Raw genomic sequence first — 10,332 nt, 5'->3', positions numbered from 1 at the left:
GTGCGTTCCGGCTTATGTACATATTTAATTACGGCCGGTCGACAGCTATAGAAATGAATGATTTCCAGTCTGACCGGATTCTTAACTGAATTCGGTCGTCGAACATTAGCGGCGTAATGCCTCATTTATGGAAATCGACGTGGCTTAATCAAATGTGGCTTGAAAACCTAATGACAGGTTGCGCAATAACTGGCACTAAAATATTGATATTCAGACTAATACATACAAATACACAAGTTAATTGCCGGATCTAAGTAATTAATTCCGACATACGTTTTATGATACTCGAGTGAACCACAGAAAAGTATTTTAAATGAAATAAATAGTACACTTGAATACAATATTTATTATTACATAAAACCTAAAATAATATTTTTATATACAGACTTATACTTAATTATAAGCACACATTCTATCAGGCACTTAAGAAAACCTTAGCCAACACAAGTTGCAAGCAACACAGTACCTAAAATTAATTACATTTAGATAACAAACATATTGGATAATTACAAAGTACAAAATACTTTTATATTGAACTAATCTTTAGTGAACTTTTGGTGATATGGGACATATATTTTACAAGTGCCTGCATAAAAAATTTTTTAGTATACCAACGGCCCGTCCCGACATAATGGGTAAAACCATAATAAATTATACACCTAAACCTAAGGAATCACACTATCTTTTAAAAAAACTGCATCATATTCCGTTGCGTTGTTTTAAAGATCGAAGCATACATAGGGACAGACAGATAGCGGGAAGCAACTTTGTTTTATACTATGTAGTGATTATTACTATTTTATGTTATTTCAGGAACATAACAAATCCATGTAGAACATATATTATTTTTGTGGTATATGAAGTAAAATTATACTTGTAACTCTAATTTCTAATCTTAATATTGTTATATTTTTCTTGTTTGTGTGAAATATAGGATATCGAATAGTGAAACTTAATAAGTTTCAATATTGAATGACGAATATTACAAAAAATCTGAGGTCTTAAATATACAAATAAGCACACTCACACACATATATCTAGGATGTTAGTATTTCGGCGTCTTGTAACTTGGCTCTTCTGAATTCTGCGGTGCTTTACGCTTTTGAATGATATTTTGAATCTGCAAACAAAGTTTCTTCTATGTAAAAAAACAAGTTTTACAGTCTTCTTAGCAAGTCGACAGACTATCGATAGTTTAAAAAAAGCAACAGTACCGATAGCTATCGATATTATCGATAGTTTTGCATACTTTAAAAGTTAAAATTACAATAAAATTATATGTCTACATTTACTTTTTTATAATACCTGAACAATGGGGTAAATAGTGATTTCTACAAAATATGATCTTAGTACAATTTAGTTCTGTATTTGGCTAAATTTGAATTTGGAATTATGATCTGACATACCTGCTGCCACTCCCGGTCCAACTCTGCCTTCTCGCTCTTGTCCTTGGTCTTCCTTGTCTTACGCCCATCCTGCGTCTTCACCCCGTATTGGAAGGCTGCTTTAGGAAGCGCCTCCTTGCTGCTCATGTAGGCTGAGTACTCTTCCTGGGTGTCGAAGTCCCAGCGGCCTGTGTCAAAAGATATAATATTGATTAAGCCATATTAATATTACTAATTTTCTGTTTAGTCCTATGGTTTGACTAACAGAGAATGCCATATGGCAATTTTCATATATTATTAACTTTTCAAGTTGTTCAATAAAATGTAGCGGGAGCCAGGTTATTGCTCGACCGCCACCGCAGGGAAGATCTCCCGCCGCCAGGCTGCTGCAGCGCCGGGCACCGCACGCGACAGACGGTGTCATGTCGGAGGTTGTATATATGCTTCCAATCGAAAACGCACTGTCTGCGCGGTCTAGGCTTGTTAGCTTTCTATAGTGAGTCGACCGTAGTGCCATCTATCCGTAGAGTCGTGGATCACTTGTGTGGCTTGTTATTCGTTGCGTTGGTCGGCTTTTTACATCTGCGGCGTTGTGCATGTGGCGTGGTAGATATTGCCACAAAAGTATAAAACATTAATGCTGTTGGGTCGATTTTTATTTGTTTCAAATTAATTAATCAATGACCTGAAGTCAAACATGGACAATTTTGGATATAAATTTAAAAGTTATCGACACGTTAACATTTTCGAAAATACCGTGCTGCCATATGGAAAGCGCATACTCACCGATAGGTCCCTTCTTATTGCCGGCGTCCATCTTGGTATAGTCCACTTCATCATCAGAGTCGTCGATGGCGTCGTCCATCTCCCGCAGGCCGGGGTAGCACTCGGCGTAGCCCTCGGGCTCCGCCGCCAACCGCGAGAGCAGTGCGGCCGATCGCTTGTCTCGCTCTTCCGCCGACGCGCCAGTGCGCCGCGCCAAAGGACCCGGACCTAGTCACAAAGACAAGTAATATTTTTTTACAAAAATCACATTTTTGACACAAGCTTTTATCGTTATCACAGATATGTCATTGCATTAAATGTGTAATGTACATACATACATATAATAAAAAAAAATAAAATGTGGATTTTCACAGTTATCTAACGGATGGTCTAACTTAAAATCTGTTATAGCTTTTATCAGCAAAAGCTAGTAAGATTCAGTGTATCGTTTTCTCTGTACAGTGTAAAGATCCTCACCCTCCTCCTTCTCGGCGTCCCGGCTGGTCTTGTCGAAGTACCCGTCCCGCGGCCGCTCGTCCCGCCGCTCCGCTCGACGCTCCGCCACATATTCCCCTATCTCCCCGTAGATGGAGTCGTCTGCGCGACCTTTCTCTGTTGTTTTGTCCTGTCAATTTTACATTTGATTATAAAACAAAATCCTCTGGGGCGTCTGTCTGTCTGTTAGCGATAAACTCAAAAATTACTGCATGGATTTTCATTGTTTTCAAATAGAAATATAGTGTAATTCCCAGAAATCATATCAGGATAGTTTAGGTGCATAATTTATTCTGTTTTTACCCCCAGCGAAGCCAGAACAGGATGTTAGTTTAATGATAATAATTAGGGCCTATTTCATCACTTGCTTATAATGTAACTGACATGTCTATAAATCGAACAGACAAGTTTTAAAAAATTGTGTTTCAAAAGTGTTGACTGTACATAGGTAGGTACAGTTCACAACTATCAGTATTTGTGAATTGTGAATGCTATCGTAATGGACTGTAAACAGATAAATAAATAATTGTTAAAAATTACATAGGTACAATTCACAACAATCATTGTGAATAGTGAATGCTATTGTTATGTACTGTACATTGTACAACACACACACTCCATCCTCACCTTGGTCTTCTTAAGTTTCCTGTGGCGGCCGTGCCGGAGGTAGGAGAAGATCTGCGCCAGCTTGTCCAGCAGCACGTGGCCGGCGGCGGCGGAGCTGGCGCCGGCGTCGTCCGGCACGTCCGCCTTGCTGCGCGTCAGCGTGGTCGGGATGTCGCTGTCCAGCGCCGTCTCCTCCTCCAGCTCCACCACGTACGCCATCCGACCCGCCGCGAATAACTCGTTCCGGGACACCTTCTTACTCCTATCACCGAGAAATTGTAAATAGAGAAACGAAAGTCACAAATTCTAACGGGGGTGTATGCTGAGACCAGAGACGTTAGTCGACCGCAAAATGATAAAAAATTATACATAAATTTATATTTGAAAAATGGTAAGCCCTTCTGGCATAATAGGGACCAACACTGTTTGAATGAGTTTCTTTCGGCATTTCTTCTCAGCAGTGGTCGTTCCGAAATGCTAGTAGTTTGTAGCTTTGGTAAATATCATTTATCTTAGAATATAACGTGAAAAAGAACCTGCGAAGGCCTAATTTCTGAATATGATTTGATTTTGTTTTTTTTAAAAACGCACGAATTGTGAATCTTAGTTTCTTTCGAGTGATACATAGTGCTTTATAGTGCTGCCTATGACGATAATAAAAATAATAGAATAAAATACCATTTCTAATACATAAACAATTACAAAAACGTCCATCAAATATTCACATTCGCAGTACCTATATATTTCGTGTTTTTTTTTTAATAGAAAAATTTTTTTGCCATTCTGCATTATAAACATTATAAAGTCTGCATTATTTAATCGACTAATATCATACAAATGATGAGGGACAAAAGATGTCCAGTCTCATGTATTTCTAATAGGTACGTCACATTTCTTTTTTTGTATGAACGAAATGGAAGATATGAATAGCTCTGTCGGCGCCTATGACAATATTTTTGGTCCATATTTAAACGTTTTTAAAGCATAGTGATACTTATCTATGTATTGATTTCATCAGTATCACTTGCACCGTGGTGATCTTCCAAGCATTACTGTTTCTGAGAGTGAGTCCTTTACTAGCAAAACTCTATGTAGGCACATCTTTCATATTTACTATTCATCTACAAATTACTGACTTCCTTAGTATCAGTTTTTGAAAAGAACTGTAAAATCTGTGGTAAAATTCAAAATAAAAATCACTGTCATAACAAATGACTAGCACAAAGTTTATCAATCAAGTAGCCAATTAATATGGACTTGTGGACAAGTGGCGATACACATAAATAAACATGTTTGCTTACTTTTGTTCCAAAATCATGTTGTAGATATTCTTTCCCATTGTAGTCTTGAATTGCATTTCTTCCTCCTAAAATATTTAAAAATATAATTAAACAAGTGTAGAGTAGAAAAAATCTATGTTGTAAAGATTACACTATTATATTTTTTGTATACATACTGGATACAGCTAGAAGTACTACATTTATGTGAAACAACATTTAAATGTACAACATAATATTGATTGAACTTCAGTTACCGAGCTTAAATCAACTTTTAATCAAGTTTTGACTGATACATTTCTCTATAAAATAAGCTCAGTGTGCCTCTTGGCAAAGGCCTCCTCCAACTGCCTCCATTGGTCTCTGTCCAAAGCTACTCTTGTCCATTTAGGTCCCAATGTTAGGCTTAGCTTGCCTTTCTACCTTGTTGTAGGGCCAGTGGGTTAAAGTAAGTGGGATAAGTCTGCCAATAAAGATACATGTACAAACACGTATCTTCCTTGTATTAATTTAATTTTTGTAAACAATTTCTTCGTAGTAATTGCAAACAAATGTATTGCAGTTATAATTTATTTTCAAGACATGGAGAAAATTTAAAATATATCTCACCACAACTACTTCCTTCTTTTCTTTGACCGCTTCAGGAGCAGGGACGGACACAAGTCTCTCCATTTCCGCTTCTTGCTCTTGTTCCTTTGTTTGGATTTCAGATCGAACCTAAACACAAAAGTTGGATTGGGTATTCAATAAAATTTGAAGCATCTAATTATGTATCAGATATCAAACATTTTATAAACATCTCACCTTTTGCAACAAAGCGTAATCAAGACCTTTCACCAAGTGAGTATGCTCCATGTCACCACCTAGATATTTAGATTCCTGAAATAAATATATTCATTTATTCATCATTATTATCACAGTACTCTCGAACTCATCTGGTTGCATTCGCGGCTGTGACGACGCAAAGGTTATGGTCAGCATTTTTAATTTTATTTTGAAGATTCGACATTGATTTTACCACCAGGCGCCTGTATGAAGTATTTTTTTCTGCAATGCTGTTGTTTGTCTATTAGCTGTCAAGGCTATTCGTATACTTCAGTCTCCCTGACATCTAAGGGAGCCTATGGAGTGGTCTTAACTTCCAGGGCACACTCTCTCAATAGCTTGTTCCACACACTCTCAATATTGATTTACACTAAAACTATAGACAACAAGCTGGCAACCAAAATAACCAAATTTGATAGAACATTTCCATACAATTTGCAGCTTATTATACAAAAAATAGGTGTTGTAAAACCAGGCACATGGTTAGGGGACAAAAGATATCAGAACCCTGTCCATGTCCTGTTTCTTGTGTATTTCTACTATGCATTTTTCATTATTGTATGAGTGAATCAAAAGCATTGACTCTGTTTATACTTTAAACATACCTGAATAAGCTGTCGCCTTCTTTCCTTGGCATCCATGCCAGATTTGAGATCTGGAGCTACAGCTCTGAAAAATTAAAAGCATTATTTTTAATTTAAGCACATTATTTGTATTGTTTATTATAGTGTTTCCATAATTTTCTTGTAATTTCATTTCCAACTTCGAATAAAAAAGTACAGTATTTTTCGCATGTACTGTGATACAACAATACCTATACAAATAAGAAATACCTATAAGCACTACTAGTATTGCTGGTGGGATCTGCAGGCCCAATGTCATTAGAGCCATCTCTTCTCTCCCTCGCTCTGTCACGGTACTTTTCTGCGAGCTCTGCAAGTTTGTTATCTTCTTGTTTCTTCAATGCTGCATAGTAAGATTTCTTTTTACGACGTAACTCACTTTTGTTTTCTGCTGGTGGAGGCATAGATCTGAAAATATCACAGTTTATCAACTAATTATTATGCCTAATAATATTAAGTTCCTAACTAGATAATATTTTTAAAAAACTGTGGAGTTGATATTGTGTGTGTTATGGACCAATTGGGGTCTTTATCGATATAAGGATTATAATTTGAATTCCCTTATTTATAATATGGCTCACCATAGTGAATATTGTAACATGGTTGTCAACAATAATTCTAAACTCTATTTTTCTATCAAGTCTTCATCATCAGCCTACCCTTATCCCACTTTATGTGGGGTTGGTAGTTTGGTACAGCATGTTAGTCTCCTCCACTTTTTCCTTTCTGATGTTAACCAATCTGTTACTTCCTTTTTAGGCATGTCTTGCCTAATGCACTCAATCCACCTATTCGGCCTGTGTAGGCACAGGCCGAATATATAAGGCTTATTTTCCCATTCAATTTCATATCCATAACCTTTCTTACAAATATTATTTCCCTCCCTTCTCATAACGTGACCATACCATCATTGAAGCATTACTTTCCAATTTTCTTATGATTGGTGCTACCTTGAGACTTTCTCTTACATATTTGTTCCTTATCTTGTCCTTCCTTGTCACTCCACACATACATCATCTCCGTGCATGCAACATGCAGTAACCTTTCATCCTTGATGGCCTAACATTCCGAACCATACAAAACAACAGGTCTGATCATGGTTTGTAGATCTTGCCCTTGAATTTGAGTGGTGTTCAAGAGTCACAGATGACTCCGGTAACCAGCCACTATTTTTCTATCAAGTCTTAGATTAAATTACTTTTATGGTTAAAAAGTGTTTTACTTTGAAACGTATAGGTTCAAACTAACATTTGATTTGTAAGAAATAACTGAGTGTAGTTTCACACTTGCCTATCTTTTAACTATAAATGAAAGGTAAGTTTTAAAAATGGGTTTTGATTGTTCTGCCCACTAGGCCATGCCACAGGTGACGAGAATTATTAATATACATGGTTTATTACACTTAGATACGAACATAATACAAAATTAAATACATTTGCCCCTCACAGATAAAACTTACATTATATTACTTTAGTTTTACATACCCTGCATTAGCCATAGCCTCCCGTACAGAGCCCGCAGGATGGGAGCCCCCCGAAGGAGTTGCTCGAGGGGTCATCAATAACTTCCTGAAGTCATCATTCGTGAGTCTTTGAGATGCAGGAGTATCCTCCACATTTCTATGTTCGTCCATGGTTGGTTTTCACGTAATCCTTATTGCAGGAAATTAGATTCAAAAAGTTTTTGATTAGCAACAATCTAATATTCTGGATCAGAAGAATACTAGCAACTAAATTAAGTAAAGAGAAAAATCTTTTCTTGCATAAAACCCTAACCAAACATCAACCAACCACAACCATTATTCAATTGATTGACGTTTCTTCTTTATAATGAATGAATTGACAGTGACATATAACAAAGACAAGGGTCTTTTTTTCCTTTCATTTTAGCGCGTACAAAGCATCTTGCAGCCAAGATGTTTATTTTTGTTAAGCATTTAGCGGCTATTAGTAGTTCTTGGGCTCAAGTATTTTTCCAATATTCGTAGTTTTAATTTTTCAACACCACATGGCATTTCAACCCTTATAAAAATGATATAGAAATAATACAGCAAATAGATTCCTCGAAATACTTTAAGGAAATGGGCTATCCACTTAGGAGAATAAAATATTACGCCTACTCAAGGGATTGCAAGGGCAATCGCCCTTTAAATTCATAAACCAAAAGGATTATCAACATTGGGAGACTTTAATTCCCTATTCGTATAACTTACGTAACCAATGTTACGTAAGTTATACGAACCTGGCTCCTGAATCAGGGGTTCTGGTTTAAACGCAGCATAACACTTTATAAGTAAAATATTAGATAATAAACTAGCTTTCAGGAAGGAAAACACGATGAGGAAACCTGCACAATGGTTAACTATTAATATACCTGTACCACTTATTATGTACCTATACGATAACTTGTCACTAGATTGCAGTAGGTGAGATTATTTCAAGTTGCCGCAATAAAAAATCGGAAAGGAAAGTTAATAAAACAATTTGATTTTTGTCTAATTTTATTATATCACATTTATGAATTATAAACCATTCTAAAAAATAAAAAGTTATATGAAATGTTTATGTCAAAAATACATCAAAATATTAGTTTTAAAAAAACTAAGGATGCTATAAAAAAACTAACAATTATATATTTTATGCTATAAAAAAACTAACAATGATATATTTTATAATCTACATATCTTATTAAAAAATATATACTTAGGTACATTATATACTTTATCCAAATAAAGCATGGAATGTGGTTCCCTTAAATCCAACATTTCCAGTTGGCTCATCTTGAAATGTTATGTACATTCTGAAATTTAAAAAATATATTGATTAAGGTGCTGCATATTTATGATCCACAAGTACTTTTACTTTAGCCTTTGAGTCTTTATGCAAATGCAATAACATCATTGACACCAAGTATGTAGGTTCAGTTATAAAACAATGACATCATATTGTGATAACAAAGATGTTTATTAAACATGATAGGTACTGTAAGTGCTATCATATCTCATTTTCACTCACTGCAACTAGAAGTTATATGCATGAAATGTACAGAATATTTTAAACAAACATTGTGGGAAATTATCTGTAGTCACAAATGTTCCTGATCGCTACCCACTGGTCCTGGCACAAAGTGCAATCCCAAGAAGTGCTAGCTAGATGTCATAAAGGATGATATACCTGCCAAATCTAAGAAGTATGGATTGTGAAGACCATGCAAAGAATTTTTGAAATTGGTTTGGTAGTTTCGGAGATTACCTGCCTCAAACATACAAAGTCACAAATGCTTAACTCTTTATAATAATAGATTTTGTATGGCTGGCCAACTTATATACTGTTTAATTGATATGCCCGAGAATCAGTAGAGAAATCATCAATTGTACCTTGAAATAAAAAAAATATTTGGAATTTACCTTTCTGTAGATATTCTCAACTCATTAGCCACTACTTCAAACAAAACCTTGGCATGTTTCTTGTTTTGTTCAACTCCAAGGCCCCCAATTGACATAAGATTAGCAATAGCACATGGCTCAGTGCTACCACCAAAACTCATTATTACATCAGGTATGACACTCACTACGCAATACTGAAATGTAATGATGAGAAACATGAATTGGTAATCTTTATGAAATTATTGGGATTCTATTACTTGAAATCTTGAAAATTTCAACTTGCAATTCACACTTCTATTAAACAAAAAAAAAACACAGATAGGTTTTTTAAATTTTTTCCAGGACTAAATTATTTTGTGAAGGGAATTTTCAGAAAAAACTTCAAAAAACCCCTTTTTTCACGCACAAGTTATAAAAGGGGTCAAAAGCCAAAGAATGGCTCATGCACAAATAAAATATCAGAATGAAGTCACAACAACATAATTCTCGTGCTGGAGATAAGTAAAATTCTGTCAATTTAATAAAGCTGGACGCACACAACCCATTTGCATTGTTAATAAGACGGATTGGAAAGTATGAAGACGCAAATAACGCGTAATATCAATATTAAATTTTATCAAACAAAACCATATTTCGTGTAAAACACATTGCAAAAATATTGCAGGACTGCAGATACCTGCTCAGGTTTGCCGAGGGATTTAGCCAAAATAGAAACTATTTTAGACACAAAATCCTGGGGTATCTTATTTCTTGGCAAGTTTGTTTCAATTCTAAAGTGAGGCATATTGTGTTAAAACTTTTTGGGAAAGAAACAAATTCTTAAGATATTGTACTTTGGCAAACTTGATCGATATCGAACTGAAAGAAAATAATAAAACTAGAATAAAACTAGAATTAGGGACAGGACGCACTTCTCGGTCGACTCGACTAAAAGAAATTAAATTCATATTTCATTAATGATTGACATTGAT

General features: G+C 35.5%; 2 protein-coding genes across 2 annotated transcripts; both read right to left on the bottom strand.

Moving 5' to 3' along the window:
• Positions 1–326: 326 nt before the first annotated feature.
• Positions 327–7,787, bottom strand: beag. The gene is made up of 11 exons (XM_053761172.2): positions 7,461–7,787; positions 6,187–6,384; positions 5,959–6,022; positions 5,333–5,407; positions 5,138–5,245; positions 4,553–4,617; positions 3,273–3,513; positions 2,628–2,775; positions 2,172–2,378; positions 1,407–1,573; positions 327–1,120 (listed from the first exon to the last, which is right to left on the bottom strand). The coding sequence occupies exons 1-11, from the start codon at positions 7,607–7,609 to the stop codon at positions 1,046–1,048; spliced, it is 1,497 nt and encodes a 498-aa protein (XP_053617147.1). The 5' UTR covers positions 7,610–7,787; the 3' UTR covers positions 327–1,045.
• A 680-nt stretch (positions 7,788–8,467) lies between these two features.
• Positions 8,468–10,302, bottom strand: LOC128679341 (macrophage migration inhibitory factor-like). The gene is made up of 3 exons (XM_053761493.2): positions 10,038–10,302; positions 9,383–9,555; positions 8,468–8,775 (listed from the first exon to the last, which is right to left on the bottom strand). Exons 1-3 carry the CDS (start codon positions 10,143–10,145, stop codon positions 8,697–8,699), a joined length of 360 nt encoding a protein of 119 aa, XP_053617468.1. The 5' UTR covers positions 10,146–10,302; the 3' UTR covers positions 8,468–8,696.
• Positions 10,303–10,332: the final 30 nt, after the last annotated feature.

Source organism: Plodia interpunctella, chromosome 21 (genome assembly GCF_027563975.2).
Source record: "Plodia interpunctella isolate USDA-ARS_2022_Savannah chromosome 21, ilPloInte3.2, whole genome shotgun sequence".
Classification (NCBI taxonomy): domain Eukaryota; kingdom Metazoa; phylum Arthropoda; class Insecta; order Lepidoptera; family Pyralidae; genus Plodia; species Plodia interpunctella.
Note: the sequence above shows the minus strand (reverse complement) of the source record. Positions and strands in the feature narration are given on the sequence as shown.